Genomic DNA, 16,720 nt, shown 5'->3' with positions numbered 1-16,720 from the left:
GGGGCGCCTGTGGACATGCAGCTCTGAGAGCCACAGAAGACTTGAGAATGTCACAGCTTTCACAGCCCGGCACCTGGAGAACGGCTATACCCCTGGCACAGAGGGGTGTGTGTGTGTGTATGAGTGTATGTATCTGTGTATACGAGTGTAGCTGTGTGAATGTATGTATGTGTGTGAGTGTAAGAGCGTGTGTGTATACGAACATGTTTTGGTGAGAGTCAGAGTCTGTATGTAAGAGCGTGTGTGCATGCGTATGTGCGTATGTGTGTGGATGTGTTTATGTGTGTGTACATGTGAGTATATGTATATGTGTGTACGATCGTGAGTGTGAGAGTGTGTGTGTGTGTGAGCATATATTCATGTGTGTAAGTGTAGGTGTGGGCATGTGTGTGTGTGTGTGTTGGGGACACAGGCCCTTTGGTTAGCGAGGGGCAGTTTTGCAGGCCTGTGGTTTCCTCTTAAACTTCAGCCTCCTTGCGAATCCCCCTGTGTGAATGGTGAGGGAGGTGGACCAGTGCTGCTCAGACCATCTGTGGTGAAGGGTCAGGGTTCTTTTCCTTTTATTTCCTACTCATCATGGATCAGTACTTTTGTAAAATACGCTAAAAATGAATTACTACCAAAATATAGTTTAAAAAGACACAAAATATCAGCCCCAATTTAAAATTTTTAGATGCAAGAGGCATAAGATTTCTCCGTCAAATTTCGCTGAAGGTTTCTGGAAGCTCCCCGTGAGTTCCTGCGTGGGGCCAGGTGGCAGCGGGGCTGGCAGAGCTGCTGGGTGCGGCCCTGTGCTCGACCCACGGGCCGAGGCGGAGAGGAGGGAAAGGAAGGGGTGCGGGGGTTCTTGGTTGCGGACTGGCCTGGAGCCCCTCTGCTGTTCAAGCAGAGAGACTTGTTCAGGGGTGTCAGCAGGTGGTACGGGTTTGGGGTCAGAGCAAGAGACTCAGGCTGCCTCTGCCACCCGTGTGCCCGCAGAATGGGGGCTCCCAGTCCCTGAGTCTCCAGGAGCTCATTTCTGAGTCAGATGCCATGGGTGTGCACATCGGGCTGGTGGTAACTAACTTTTTGCCTTGCTGGGAGACCTACGGACCTACAGTCAGATTTGTGATTGATAGCTTTGTCTGAAAGGAGCTTTGCAAGTGCCCACCATACGGGGGTTCCCTAATTACAGTGCATATGTTTATAGAGAGAATTATGGTCATTCGATTTTCTCTTTTTTTTTCCCCAACAGAATCAAGGCATCTCTTGTGTCTTTAGCCCTGGGATGTCCTGGGGTCGGGGAAATGGAGTGAGTGCTTAAGATGTGGTGGGAAGCTGCTCTGGGGACAGACAGCGGGAAAGACACCATCTGTGCCTTGGCCTTAATGCTTTTTCATAGTAGCCTTTTAAATCTGTAACATTTGATGGGCATCTTGTCAAAAGCAGCCTCAGCCCTCCCCTCGACAGCGGCGGTGCGCTGAGAAGGGCGGCTGTGTGGTGCTGCGGGAGTTGGGGAAGGGACACTGGTGGACGGTGCCGTGTCAAGGTGACCCTCGGGCGACCAACTCTTTGGAATAATGTAGGAGGCCCGTGTATCTGCTGGTGCCTCTGGTTCAACATTTTCGAGGTGAAACTATTGAGAGCAAGGAAGCCAAGCCAAGAGGTCATCTTTGGTGGGTTTTGCCGTCTTATCTGAGTGGGTATTTCCTCAAGAGCCAGAAAGATCTTTGCAACTGAGCCCAGTTGCAAAGGGCTCTTGTCCTCACCCTCCTTCAGGTTTTTGGCTCTTCTAACCCGTGTCTTTCTCCAGGCGACCACAGCACAGAGCACAGCATCCTTAAGTGTCTTGTCTTTGTTTCTGTTCTCAGGGCAGGAAGATCCCAACAGTTTGCGCCATAAATACAACTTTATTGCCGATGTGGTGGAGAAGATTGCTCCTGCTGTGGTTCACATCGAACTGTTTCGCAAGTAAAGAGAGCCTTCCTTTTGTTCCACGGCCTCTGAAGCTCCCACCGAAACCGCTGCCATTAGCAAAACGTCAGAGCTATTTAAAGTGTCACTGAATATAGTCCTACAGGAAGATAAGCATTTCTCCCTTTGGATGTTTTCCTGTTTAACTACTTAAATCTACATTCTTGACCCTTCTAGATGTGTTAAGAACCTCTGGTTCTGAAGAGATTCCCTAAGAATATTTTCTAAGTGGAATGTTTGGATGCGTATAGAAGTCAGTCAAACGTTCCATTTTTTAAAGTTAAATAAAGCCAGTGTGTCAAGTAACAATTGCTAGATGCGTGCTGCTGTTACAGAATCAGTTCATCAGTGTGTCTCAGAGCTGATCTGAAGATGTTTCAGCCTTAACCAGGTACTTTTTTTGGTTCTAGGCTTCCTTTTTCTAAGAGGGAAGTGCCAGTGGCCAGTGGGTCTGGGTTTATCGTGTCCGAAGATGGACTGATTGTGACAAACGCCCACGTGGTGACCAACAAGCACCGAGTCAAAGTTGAGCTGAAGAATGGCGCCACACATGAGGCCAAAATCAAAGATGTGGATGAGAAGGCCGACATTGCACTTATTAAAATTGACCACGAGGTAAGTGTGTTCCCCACCTGCAGGACCAAATTCTCAGGTGCCTTGACTGACATTTGGCTAAATCTGGAGAGGTCAGAAGGCACCAGAACTCCCTGATTTCATGAGATTCTGAAGCGGGACCAAACCAGTCAAGTCTGGTCCAAAGGAGAACATTTAGGAGATGCTGAGTGTGACCTGGGGTGGGGGAGGGGAGGGAACTCATGGAAGCTTCTTTAATAAGCAGGCTATCAGGTGAGAGTTTTAACAGTAGTGTTTTCAATTTTTATAAAAGAAAGCAATAGGTTTATAAAGAAATTAGTAGGTAAGCAGTGAAAATTGAGTTTCCCTTCCATTCTTACCCCTGAGGCAACTGTGGCTACAGATTTCTGTTCATGTGTGCACTCATCACATATAGAGAATTTACTGGGTTTTGAAGTTAGCCATCATTAGCATGTGAACAGCTACTCTGAAAACAAACCAAGTCTCCCAAATTGGGTTTTTGCAGAGTTACTAGGTGTGTTTTAAAACAATACTCCACACAAAAAAGTTTTGGAAACCGTGAATTAAAACAAAGCTAATGGATTTCGTCCTCATAGCACTTCTCAGAGCTTTTAATATGCTAATGTGCATATGACTCTCCTACAAAAGGGTGTGTACTCTAAACTACAATTTTCTGAGTGTAGATTTTTTATTTTTTTTAAACTGAGCTCAGTTTGGGAAAAGGTTTGCTTTCTTTTGAAATATTCTCCATGTAGGCATTTTTGTTCTGTTGATTTGTTTAGCAGAGTCTTCATACCTGAACTTAAATCCAATTTTTTTAGACCATCAGCAGTTCCCACTCTTTGGTACGTTAGTGATGGAGGTTTGTTTTGCTATGTGGCAGGTGCCTAGAGAGATGGTGTTTTCTGGTTTCTCCATGCCCTTGTCATTTTCCAGACTTCATCTGGAAAGAAGAATCAGGCTAGGCTGGAATCTTATTTCTGGCCCAGGAAAAGATCATAGACCAAGAGCCAGGAGGGATCTTCTTCTCCGGCTCTCTGTACATTTTACTTGATCCGAGCTGTGAAGTCAGACCCAGGTGGTACAGCATAGGCTGTTTGTGTTTGTGTTGTTGATTGGGACAGAAACAGGCTCTGTGCCTGGTGTAGGTAACTAAGTAACTGGCCTTTAGCGAGGTCTCAATTGCGTATTATTTCTGTTAGGTTACCGTGGAATTTCTGTAACAACTAATCTTTCAAAATGTGTTTATCGGTCACAGTATAATCATAATAACTTCTACTTGATAAGCTCCAAAGCTGGACCAGGCTCTGCTTTCATTTGTAACTTTCACTTAATCTGCACGATAGCTGTATTATTGCCATTTTATAGAGGAAGAAACAGGGGTTCAGAGAGCTTAAGTCACCTGCCTGACGCCACACATCTAATGCTGTGGTGAAGTTATAGCCTCCGAAGCCGGCCAGGCTCCCCAGTGCCCAAGCCTGTGACCGTTATGGGAGGGATGCAGCCCGGCCTTTTGGTGTGATGGGCTGACTCAACCTTAAATAGCCCGCTGGGAGCCTGGCGCACCCCGGTTTAGGTTCACACTGCTTGAAAGGTGTCCAGGATGTGGTAGTCTCACCGGAAGGAAGCGACCAGAATAGCATATCCTGTGGCCACATGCAGGACTTCTCAGCTCCACCAAGCCCTGGGGAAGCAGCCAAACTTGCAGGCTGTCTGCAGGCAGGGCGCTGGTCTGGACGCTGCGTGAGCTGCCCCCGCGGGCTAACTTCATGTTTGGCACGCGTGGGTGCATCCCATGCAGCTGCTCTGGCCGGGGGATATTCTTTTCAGCTTTTGAGCCAAGGTGGCGAGTGTATTCTTCTGTCATCCCTGGCATGTCCCGGCAGGCTGTGAACCATCTCGACAGACCAGCTTTGTAAGGTGTTTCTGACCTGGCTCTTGCTGTTCCCGGGAGGCTAGCCTTCCTGCCAGCAGCACGCTATTTGAGATGCGTTTCTAGCCCAAGAAAAAGGAGCTTGAAAATTTAAAGTCGAACTAACGTGGCCTTTCAAAAAAGAATCGGAAATGAGAGGATATTAAATTGCAGACACCCACACAAGAGACTGGTTTCCACTGACTAAACTACTTTTTTTTTGCTGATAGTAGTTGGAAGTGGGGAGAGTAAAAACATCTCTTCCAGCTCTTTCCATTTTGTTCCCTTAGTTTGATGATTGATTATTTAGGAGAGGGGGCCAGGGACTGGCTTGTAATGAGGGTCAGTTTGGAAGGAGCCTCTCACCTGGGTGAATACAGATGTGCCCGAGCACATGATAAATGTGCCGGCAGCGCTGGGGGTTGAGGTGAGCTTGCCTCGCGCTGTGTCACCTCAGCAGCAAGAAACAGGGCAGGAAATCTCAGAGGAGGCAGAACAGAACCAACAAAAATTGGACTTGAGGATCGAAGTCATTCCGAATGGCGCTTGCCGTGTGAGGTCAAGGCCCAGCCTCCCCAGGGCCATTTGCTAATAACCCAGTGGAACAGGTGTGACCGCCCCCCGCATACATGGGCCCAGTGGTTAAGTTGGTCCCTTATAATCTGGGCCCATTTCCTCCCCCCAGCACCAGGATTTCACTTGAAGGGCTCTCCATTACTTAAACAGCCATCCTCCTTCCTGAGCGTGCTATTCTTGACACTTTTAATTAATGGAAATTACCATGGACATCTGTTGTCACTGCCCACTTCTCACCCCCTTCTTCTGGGAGCAGAGGCCAGCATCTCCTTCGGGGTCCATTTCTCCCCCACTGGAAAGTCTTGGGGGGGCCACCAGTCATGGCACCCCACCCTCCGGGGCCAGGTGGACACAGGACCCATCAGACCGAGGAGATCTTCAGCTTGGAGCAGCAGTTGGATGCCACCCACAGAAAAACAACATGGGGGAAGCTGGTGTAGCCTCTGCTGCCGGGACTCCGCTGCCCTCTGAGTTCCTGCCCTTTCTGAGCCTGATCTGCCTCCTTTCCCTTCCATTTTGCAAGCCCCGCCTCACATCTTCCGTACACCTGCCTCGGCTTGAAGTTGCCAGAGACGTTTCTGGGCTTGCGACCAAAGGAATTTTTGCTTCTCACTGCTGAGCAGACACATATGCACTCACTTTCCCCGCTGAGATTTGAGCCGGGGAGAACCTTTGGAAGAAAGCTCACTGAGCAGAGCGGCTGTCTTACCCTGGTCTGCTGCTCCCACCAAGCTGGAGAAGGAGGCTCTCCCCCTGCAGACCTATCCCCTCCAGCCACAGCCGGCCCGGGCATCTCTTTCTGGGCTTCTGTCCTAGGATTTGCAGCTCCCCTTTCCTCAGGACCATGGCTGGGACCAGCCTTCATCAGGGGAGGGGATGCCAGCTGCAGGAAGGAAGGACAGCGTGCATGCAAACGGTTTAATAGAAAGCAGCTTTGAGGGCAGACTAGTTCAGCCTTACATAAAAATGGTTTCCAAATGTGCTGAACATGACACCGGCCGTGTTTGCAGAACATTTAAAAATTTTCTCCAAAGGCAGCATTTTGTCTCTGCAGTTTTTTTGCTGAGTAGTTCAGGGAGAGAGAGAGAGAGAGAGAGAAGAGAGAAAATATTTGGTTTCTTTAGGCCAGAGCGCAGGACAGAAATCCTGGGGATGTACTGAAGAAGGTGAGAGAGGAAAGTTACTTTTGTCCCAGCTGCTTTTCCGCTGTGTTGATTAGGAAACAGGCAGGAGAAGATCATCTGTCCTCCCGCCTTGATGATTGCAACTTTCAGATGGGGTCCTGTCTGCCCTGTGTAAACCCCTTCCACGCTCTCTGTTCTTACAGAGAGATCATAACTGCTTACAGGGCCTTGGAGGGCCACCCAGCCTGACGGGCGCCCCACTCTACCCCGCACTCCTCCCTCTGCCCCTCCCCTTCTCTGCTACCCCCCCCCGCCCCCCATGCAGGGCTGTTCTCCTGGGGCCTTGGCCTTCCCTCCCTGGGGTGTCCCCATCCAGCTCCTCCATAGGTGACCTTCCTTGTCCTTCAGGCCTTGGGTTAAATTCTGCCTCTGCCCCAGACGGCCCTTCCCTGACCCCCTACCCCGGGGAGCGCCCCACGTCCCAACCTCCTCTCATCACTCTGGGGATGCAGAACCCCGGAGGTGGTCACATTTCATCATTCATTTTTCCCTTCTCGCCTCCTCATCGTAACTCACAATTGTCTTATTTCCTTGTGGATCTCAGTTTCTCTCTGCTGCTGGAGTGTGAGGGGCACACCTGTCTTAGTCACTTGTGAGGAGGTAGAGGCTCAACGGCAGTGTCCTGGGTATGAATCGCAAGCCCTCCGCTCAGCAGCAGGCGAGGCCGGCTGCCCTGAGGGCTGGGGGAGCAGGAAGGCACTGGGCCTCCTGCACTGATCCGCTGCCCCCTTTCCGGCGAGGAGGTGACCACGCAGCAGGCTGGTTGCAGAGCGGCAGCCCCCAGAGTCCGAGGCCAGTTCTCATCTGATCCCAACGGCTGCCTGGGGTTTGGACGGCGTGTTGCTTTGCTGGGGCCCCCGTCGCTCTGCGGTCTTTGGTAACTCAGAGCCCTGGTGAGGTGGTGAGTTTTCCTTCGGGCGCTTTTCCCTGATGCCAACACCCAGGGGAATATTTGGAAGCAAGCTGGTCGAGGCTTGTGAGGTGGTTTTCTTCCCTCACTCCCAGACCTGCATCCGTCCTTGGCCACCTTTGGGCCAGATGCCACCTATGGCCCTGTTTGAAGTGGCTGAAGAGTGACACCCCTGGGCACGGGGGCTGCTTTGTGGGCAGAGGGTCCTTTTCCTGCTGAGCTGGCTCTGGTCTCTCCAGGCCTGTCTCCTGGAACGTGGCCTGCTTGCAGTGGATCTGCCCCGACTTCTCTGAGTGAGGAGGGTCTAGGTGGCCTGGGGACGATGGTGGGGGAGGGGAGTGGCGGGTGCCGGGTGTGACTCATGCCCCTCCACTCCCCCACCCTGCGCCCAGCCTTCAGCCAGTTCCCCTCAGACAACCTGATTGTCAGAAGGCGCTGACTCAGCCGCCTGAGCTTGTCCAAAAATGAATCAGATAACACAGAGCCTGTGCTGGACCGGCTCCCCATCTTCTGGAGTCTGTAACTCATCCTTGTAAAGTAACCAAGAGCTGGAATGCTGCTTGCCCTACCATAGTTACCCTCGTAGTTTGCTTCTGTGTTTTTCCATTTGAATTCTTTTCCCCACTCCCTCCGTCCTGGTCGTTTTGTGGTCTCTCCTCTTGTTCTCCCTGAACTGAGAGGCCTGCATTGCATTCGTTAAAGAGGCCCCAGATCCTGTCGATGTAACGAGGCTTCTGTTACCGTATTGATTTTTACCATTTTTAGGGGGATGCAAATCACTATTGCATTAGGTGATGTCAATCCAGGCGCTGGCGTGGAAGCCGGCGTTTTTGCTCTGGGCCAGCCTTTGTCCAGAGGCTCATGCGGACGAGGCTTCTCCTTGTTCTGACTGCAGCTACTCGTGGAATGTGAAAATATTTCAGTTCCCCAAACCATCAAAGCTGGAGCCCTTGTGTGTTCTCTGGCCCTATTTCAAGAGCTTAGCTGATTGTTAAGGAAATTCTTTGGCTATGTTTTTCTCTTAATATGGTAATGCTTTTTTTCACTTTGGCAGACTCTCTTCAGGGTATTCGACCAAGATTATTATTTATGGTTCTGACAAAGCAGTTGGGTTGTTGGGACTGAATTTGTAGGTGCCTCATCGGGAATGTCCCCTTCACTGAGGAGGGAGGGCATGCATTGCCAGTTTAGTGAGTGTGTAGCAGTGTGTTGGGGCCCAGGGTTGGCCAGCTGTGGCCTGCAGTCCAAATCCGGCCCTCCATCTGCTTTTGTAAATAAAGTTTTATTGAAACACAGCCATGCGCATTTGCTTATGTATCAGTAGAGTCTACAGCTGCTTTTGCTGGACGGCAGCAGAGTAGAGTAGTTGGGATGGAGACCACATGGCCTGTGAAGCCAAAAGTAGTTACTCTTTGGCCTTTCACAGAAAAAGTTTGCCAACCCCAGTGTGAGATGATTAACACCTCGTTCTAAAGGAGTGAAATGTGCTTGGACCAAAATATGCTCTTAAGACCCAAGTGGGGTGAAGCACGAGGTCACTACAGGGGAAAGGGCAGAGAAGCTGATCTCATTTGCTCTTGTGGGGACTGTGCTTCTTTGCTGAAGAAGATGCTTCGGTCTTGCCGGATTAAGCAGAGAGAGGCCTTAGTGTTGACCATTTCTCTGTAATATAGGTAGAGAGGAATTTTGTGAATTTGAAGATGTTTTCCAAATTATTATTCAATTTTAAATCCTAATGATCTTTTAAGGTCTCGTTGGTTCATTCTTTCAGTTATTCCTTATTCATTCACGGAGTCTATAAATATTTATTGAGCATCTGTTTGACCAAACACTGTGTTAGGTGCTGAGGATGTAACAGCAATGGGCAAAAGCCGTGGAGCTTACGGTCTAGTGTGGGAAACAGGTAAACTGGAATAAATATGGTGGTTGGTACAATGAAGTAACAGATAGAAGAAGCAGGAGAAGGCACTGGGGCTGGGGAGACCCTGAAGGTAGTATAGGCAGAGAAGCTTATCTGAGGAGGTAACATCCAAGCTGAGACGTGGAGGACAGACAGAGCCAGCCAAGGGGAAGAGTGGGGTACCTAGATGCTTAGATTTCCTTTTCTGCCCATCCTGAGGACCTGGACCTTGGGCCCAGTGCAAACTTATTTCCCGGTGAGTTTTTTAGAGCCTCCAGAACACAAGCCAGTGCTTCTGGTTAGCTGGTTCCTCTGCATATTGTCCATGTATCTTATTGGCCTTGGCTCTTTGGGGTGCCTGATCGTACTCTGGAAAGCTCCAATTTCTTATGTAGCCAGTCTCCTGAGGGTCTAGAAGTGCAAAGGGTTCATAATGAGCTGGTCACCTCTTATTCGTGGCAGGATGGAGGCAGTTTCCCAAAACTGGTTTCCTAAAACCAACCACTTTCTATGGCAAGGCAGAAATAAGACATTCTGGTGAACTGAGGACTGATTATTCTAATAAATGTGCTAAGCAACAAGTCACTTTTGTTAAATAAGGCACCAGAATCTGATAACGAGAACATATGACTCAGGGTATTTCCCTTTTTGCTTTGGCTGCCAGGCAGCTCATAGAAACCGTTGGCCCTCTGGCTAGAATATTTCCTATGCCACCACTTTATGTCATAAAGAGATATGAATTAACTTATTGTAGTAAGCCCTGTGTCATTGACCATCTCAAATTATTTTTATCTAGAGGAGGTTATATGTCTTTAAGAATTTTTTAGAATAAATTTTACAAGAATGATATATCCTGCATATGGAGCCACATGAGCTCTGAGTGGTCATGGGTAATGGTCACTGTGCCTTCAGTTCAGCAGTTACCGAGTGGCTGCTGTGTGTTGAGCACTGAACCTACCAAACAGAGTGAGACCACAGCCCTTCCCTTTGCGGAGCTGGTGGGTATAAGTTGTCCCTTTACCCACCTGAGCCCTGAGCCTGCCACCGTATAGACGGCTGAAAACCAGGCTGCATCCGGAGTCCTTACCCAAACTAAAATGCCAGGCCCTGGCTAACCCCAAGGTTAGTCCAAACATTGGACTAATCCCAATTTTAAGATCCTGATGGATCTTTTAAGATCTGATTTGTTTATTTGTTCATATATTCACTTTCACATCCAATGATTTTCATAAATATTTATTGGCCAAACAACGTTGTAGCAGCAGTGGCTAACTTGAAGTCGCCAGATAAAAGTGGAGGGGCGGATAGATGAGAAGACAAGAGTTACACTTGATGAGATGGTGTTCCTCCTACCCTCCATGCCACAGACTTTATACAGTCACTGGCTGTCAGGCTCCCGTATAGAAATGTTGACATTTCTATATGGGAATATTTGAAATTGCCAGCGTTTCTTGATGTAGCTTAAAGGAGTCTAAATATCATGGTGGTGTGCATAAACAGTGAGGGGGAAGTTTGCTTCATTAGCCCTTTCTCTGTTTTGTTTTTTCGTAACCATCCTCTGTTCCTTTTCTCTCTTTCCCTCCATCTCCCCCACTTCTCTTGTCTGTCCCACCTGAACATCCCCCCGCCCTGGCCACCCTCCCACTCATCCCACCTCTTCCCCTCCTCCCCTCCCTGTATAGCAACGATAATATGTCAATCTGGGGAAGCAGATGGGGGTAACTTGATTACACCGTCCTTCCGAGTTCTGCGCGTGTTGTGATCTCGGTGCTGTGTAGCAGATCCTTCCTGGCCCGGCCTCTCGGCTCACCTGCTCACTGCAGCCACCCTCCCTGGGTTGTACCCTTGACCTTGTCATCACTGATAACCTCTACGCACTCTAATCTGAATCCCAAGCATCTCAGTCTTGGTCCACCTCCTCCTCCCCCGGCGCAGCTGCTTTATGGGCATGTGACCTGTGCCCTTACAGACCCTATGCTCAGAACGGAACCCCGCTTGAGGGTTTACTGCTCTGAGGTCTTTGTTTTAATTTTATCTTTGAATCTGTGCTTTGTAAGTGAAGTCTGATGAGACAGCGGAGTATGTGCTGGGGCTTAGAGCCTTGGCCTCCGCACTGTTCCTTTTCCTGTTGCCTTCCTGCCTCCCCAGGATGGGTTCTTGGCTTCCCTGCTCCTCTGGCCCCTGGGACCTCTGACCCCGCACGGCAATCACTGCCACCCTCCTTCCCCCAGGGAGTACAGGCATGGGGTACATACACCCCACAGCATCTTGGGCAGCGGGTGTATGATGCCACAGGTCATTCTGCCGGCAGCGAGGCAGGGCTAAGCCTTTTCCACCCCATCCAGGTACCTAGTGCATCCTGGTGCCGAAGGAAGTTGCGGTGCCCTTGGGGGTGGTCCATCCTCTGTGGGTTGGGGCAGTGAGCTCTTGGGATGGGGAGAGGCCTGGCTCTACTACCCTGTCCCTGCTCGGGCACAGTGCATGGGTCTGTCCAGTAGCTGGTGAGCAGAGCACTGAGTCTGAGTCTCCTGGGTCTGCACTCACCCCATGAAAATCTCTGTGCCCCAGGGAGCGTGACACTAAACATGAAATAAAAACATCGGGACAGATGAAGAGAGAGAGAGAATATAGAAGGAAAAAAAAAGCTGTATATTTTAGTACCTTTAATGGCACTTTCTATGCACTTTATGAACAAGGGGTCTCCATGTTTATTTTGTCCTGGGCCCTGCGAATTATGTAGCAGATCTGTGGTTCATCTGGGTCCACCCAGCTGCTCACATTTCCCTGTCCCTCAGCCCCTCGTGGGCTCACTTCCCTCCTTCCCCAGGCGGGATCCCTGTGTCTCAGGCAAGTCTTAGCTGCTAACATCCCCCTGAATGCTGTGTTCTAGTTTGCTGTTCCTTAGGAAGCACGCAAGTTCAATGGCACTGTTTCTTGCTGTGTATGGGGGACGCGCACGGGAGACGTGCTCTTTTCCCCCATTGCATATTTTTTAAAGAAAATGAAAGGTTAGCATAACTGTTTCCAGAAGACACATTGAATCACTTAGTTGAGTCTCAGCCAGTTGCTACAACATTAACCTTTGAAGCAAACTTCATCCAACACACAACACCAGCCTGCAAGCCCCAGCCTCTTGAAAGCGGTGTGCTGGGCAGCTGGCGGATACAGTGGCTTCTGCAGATTCAGCAACAAAAATATTTTTGTAACAGGAGCAGTTTATACTTTGCAAGGAAGAGAAAGAAGTAGTTGACTTGCCTCATGAGGTTAAAAGAAAGTTGCCAATTTTTCTTTTAGTTTTATTTGTTCGTTTTATTGCTCTTCTCTCCAAGCTTTAGTGAATGAGGTTGCAATGAGAGGAGCGCTCAATGGCTTTTAGGCCAAACCCAGGGTGGCCAGAAGCTGAAATGTTGATGGATCATTTTTTTAGGTCCGCTCTAGATGATTTCTGGCTGAGCCAGCGTCTGGAGAATTCCAGGAATCCCCTTTCCTCTTGCGGCTGTAAGAGTTTGCAGGGATCATCTGACCTCTTTGCGAAGTTGTATGAAAAGAGATTTATTAAGGACTCTGGTGCTTGTTTTTTTTCTTTTTTTAAAAATAAATTTATTTATTTATTTATTTGTATTTATTTGGGGCTGTGTTGGGTCTTCGTTGCTGCGCACGGGCTTTCTCTAGTTGTGGTGAGCAGGGGCTACTCTTTGATGCGGTGCGCGGGCTTCTCACTGTGGCGGCTTCTCTTTGTTGCGGAGCACCGGCTCTAGGCGCGCGGGCTTCAGTAGTTGTGGCTCGTGGGCTCTAGAGCGCAGGCTTCAGTAGTTGTGGCGCATGGGCTTAGTTGCTTTGCGGCATGTGAGATCTTCCCGGACCAGGGCTCGAACCCGTGTCTCCTGCATTGGCAGGCGGATTCTTAACCACTGCGCCACCAGGGAAGTACGTCTGGTGCTTGTTTTGATCTCACCAATTTAACCATTGTCTGCTAATAGGTTTTTTGTTTTTTGTTTTGAAATCTACCAGGTCTTCTGGAAAGATCCCTAATTGTCAGAGCTGGGATGACTTTGGACATCACCAGGCTCGACTCCCTTATTTTAGAAGTGATAAAACTGAGACCCAGAGAAGTCTGTCAAGTGGCCCAAGGTCAGAGTGAGTTAATACAGATGTCCTGCTCCCTGGGGCTGTGTGCTCCCAGTCTACGCAGAGGCTGAGGTGGTGCTGTGTGTGTGTTTTGTCTGTGTCTTCACTCTGCACCACCCTTTGGGATGCTGGAGGATAAGCCCATAGCAAGTCATCAGCCAGGGCCCTTACTCAGCACAGGCCTTTTCTTCCCTGTGGGAATCAGCAGCTGTGATGCCCCTTCAGGGGGAGCCCAGGCCACACAGCGAGCCCGTGAAGCAGGCAGCGCCACACAGCCGGGGCTTGTCTGAGGGTAACACCGTGGCCTGGGCCCTCACCCTGAGCACGTGTGACCTTGGCTTCCTCTGGCTGGCCTCTGCTCTGATTTCCTTCAGCTCCCTGGCCCTGTTGTGTGTCACCTCTGCTCCCATCTCCTGCCCCTGCCCCGTGGCGAGGTGTGGCACAGAGAGGCTCTTTTTTGGTGGCTGGCTGTGCACCCTGAGCATCTGGGCAGTGAGCACTGGTGAGAACACCTGGGCTCTCGGTACCGCCACCACCAGCTGCAGGACCGTCGGTCCCCTGGTGAGCGGAACGGGCACTATGCCCGTCCCATCTGCCCATGGGACAGCGCACAAGGCATGTAGGGCATGAGAATAAGAGGGAGGTTTGTCTACACCGATGAGGCTCTGCTCGGACCACTTGTGTTTCACGCTGACTGCCCTGGAAATGTGTGACCATTGCTTTCCTTTGAAGCGAACTTCTCCTCTTGCTCCCCACCGCCAAAAAAAAAACCCTGCATGAAGGAATATACACTTACAGCTGTTTCCAGACACGTATTAGGATTACCACTGTAAAAGGAACCATTTTTTCCTAAGCTTCGGTGGACTCTGATGGTGGCCCAGCACGCAGCCCTTCTCCTCCCTGCTGGCACAGCCCTGAGTTTGTTTTAGGTCCACTCCTGACTCCCCCATTCCTAACTCAGGCAAATCCTGAGGGGCTAAGGCAGTCACCAGGGCTATGATCCCCCCCGCCTAAGGGTGGTTGAGGATAACGTTATGACCAGACAGTGGCTGATGACCCACGAGGAAGAATGTGCTGGGCCCTTCTGGATCCTTAGCTCTTCTGAAGAGACACACAAGGGAGAAAAGAGTCTATCACTTACAGTGGGCATTGCTGCATCGTTATGTCATGCCTGGAATGATGGTGGCCCTCTTGTGACCATGAGCCCAGGCTGTCATGATGAGATGGACAGAAGGCAGGAGCTTCTTCTTGACGTTGTCCTTGAGCCTTTGAAGTGATCAGCCCTGCCATCACGCCCTTGGGCAGGTGGATGTTTACTCCATTTTGCATTGGGTTTTTTGTTACTTGCAGCTGAAAAAAAAAAAAAAAACAAACCCTAATTGATGCACCCAAATCATTTTTAGTGTTGATCTATATTTAGCCTTTATGGAAGATTCTAGGCTGAGCTGCCCTTGGGGAGGGAGATGGATTTTATCTCTTTTTACTGCTGTGTATTCTGCTGGCTTGTGTGTTTCCCCCCCACCATCAGACAGTAAGCCTGGAGGGCACGGGTGGGTTTCGTTGATCTTTCATGTTCCCTGTGCCAGGCCCGTCCTCAGTGAATGCTTGTTGAGAAAGTTCTCTTTCATGTAGGCAGCGTTTTGTGGGAGCGGTGATGCCAGGCCTGCTGGTTGTTGTTTGTTTGTTGGCATCTAAACGAACGGTAAGAGCCTTCTTTAATCATGCTACTCACCAGCCTCTTCCAGGTTTTAGCAGTAAATCTGTCACACAATTAGTATCCTGCCTACGGCTCGTAGTTAGTGGTTTAACTCGGACATGGAGTCCACACTCAGGACTCTGACACCCTCGTCTGGGCTGTCTCCATCGACCTGGCTGGCATGGCCGACGACCCGGTTGTTCTCGGGATCCGCGTTCCCTTCCAGCCCCTCTTGTTGACTCTGCTGTGAGGCTGGCATGTAGCACAAGTGAGTCACTTGCGAACCGAGGATGATGTGCCTTTCAACCTGGACGTCCCCTCTTTCCCACTGGCCTCCCAGGCTCCTCCCTCTTATGAACAAGAGCATGACCTTGAGAACGGGCAGTGTGATGGACTCACTTTGGGACGCCCCTCGTCCTGGAGGGATCGGGACAACGTGAGCTACACGCTCTCCTGGTGGGGCCCGAGAGCTCCTGCTCAGCTCTGATCCGGGGCCTTGGGGTTGAGCTTCTGCCACGTTCAAGCTCCCCATCCCGGCTTTGCTGTGTACCCGACTTGCATGTCACCTTCCCTCCCCGCCAGTGGTTGGAGAATCTGGAGACAAGGAACAGGAGCCGCACACCCCATTCTTCCTCCTTCCCACGCTTGCTCCTCCCGGCGGCCAAGTCGAGGATGGATGTCTGCGCCTTTACTTCGTAGGCGTGTTGCGAGGCTCCTGCAGGATGCTGAGATGTGGGCTGTTAGGAGAGGGTCGGGCGTCTCCAAGACGGCCTGTGGCTGGGCCGCTTCACAGGGAGGCTCAGACGGAGTGTCTGCCGCAGGGAGCTTGGAGCCGGCTTTGATGTGGGCGGCCTGGGAACCAGCCTGCGGACAGCAGCGTGGGGTTAAACCAGGAACGGGTGGCCCCAGGGTTTCCCACCCACAGGTCAAGTCCGAGGCGTGCCTTGGCGCTTCCAGCCATATGTGCTTTTCATCTCCCCCCGAGTCCCCCGAGCGTGTGTCTAGACAGATGTGGAATAAAACGCTCAATTGCCGAATAGGAATTTGGCCAGCAGAGGTATAGCTGCGCCGAGCAGACAGGCCCAAGGTGAGGAGGGAGGCTGAGAAAGAGCCCCACTTGGGTCTGGAGCAGGTCGGAGAGCCTGATGCTTGTGCAGCCCGCTGGCATCTGCGGGAAACAGGAGCCAAATGGCCCCCAAAAGGCATTTTGACCTCATGAAGGGCTGTAAATCTGGCCTGGCCCACATCTCTGCCCCATGTCACTCTCTTGCAAAGATTTCTGCCTGCAATTAGAATTCACGTTAACACCTACATGGAGTGAAGGTCGGGGAGGTGGGAGACCTGTTCTCTCGTTTAGCCAGGCTGCTCGTGAGCTGTGAGGAGTCACTCCCTCTCTGAGCCTCAGTTTCCACATCTGTAAGATGGGAGGAAACATGCTCTAACTGCCAAAGGTGTCATGAAAGTGCTTTGTCACCTGGGAGGTAAAATGTCACCTGTGTCATTCCTTTCACATCAGTCTAAGCTTCATAGTCTAAGAATCCCCCTTGATATGTGTCCACTTGCTTATTTCTGCCTTATGATTGTCCTTTAGAATCTAGGAGATGTTTGAGTGAATAAAAACTTAAACAAGGTGATACTTGGTGTTGCCATTGGTGCAGGTGTGGCTTAATGACCACTTTTGATCTGAATTTCTTCCCCTTGTGTTGAAGTGAGGATTGGTCCTCGGGGAGACTCTGGGCTTCTATCACTGGTGTCCACTTGTCCAAGCCTGCATGGTCGCTACAGTGTGGTGACTTCACTGCGCTGGAGCCAAGCTCATCCACAGGCTTCTCTGGGCCCCGTTACTGGCCACAGGCCTGTTCCTCCC

At 50.5% G+C, this 16,720-nt stretch overlaps 1 protein-coding gene across 1 annotated transcript in view; it reads left to right on the top strand.

The window, feature by feature from the left end:
* Window positions 1-16,720, top strand: part of HTRA1 (HtrA serine peptidase 1) — a 56,724-nt gene that overhangs the window by 30,413 nt on the left and 9,591 nt on the right. Inside the window, exons 2-3 of the mRNA XM_082424935.1 lie at window positions 1,851-1,950; window positions 2,364-2,568. Of these exons, the coding sequence (XP_082281061.1) occupies window positions 1,851-1,950; window positions 2,364-2,568 (305 nt within the window). The remainder of the gene's footprint in view (window positions 1-1,850; window positions 1,951-2,363; window positions 2,569-16,720) is intronic.

This window comes from Balaenoptera physalus (genome assembly GCF_965194825.1).
Source record: "Balaenoptera physalus genome assembly, chromosome: 14".
In the NCBI taxonomy this organism is placed as follows: Eukaryota; Metazoa; Chordata; class Mammalia; order Artiodactyla; family Balaenopteridae; genus Balaenoptera; species Balaenoptera physalus.
Note: the sequence above shows the minus strand (reverse complement) of the source record. Positions and strands in the feature narration are given on the sequence as shown.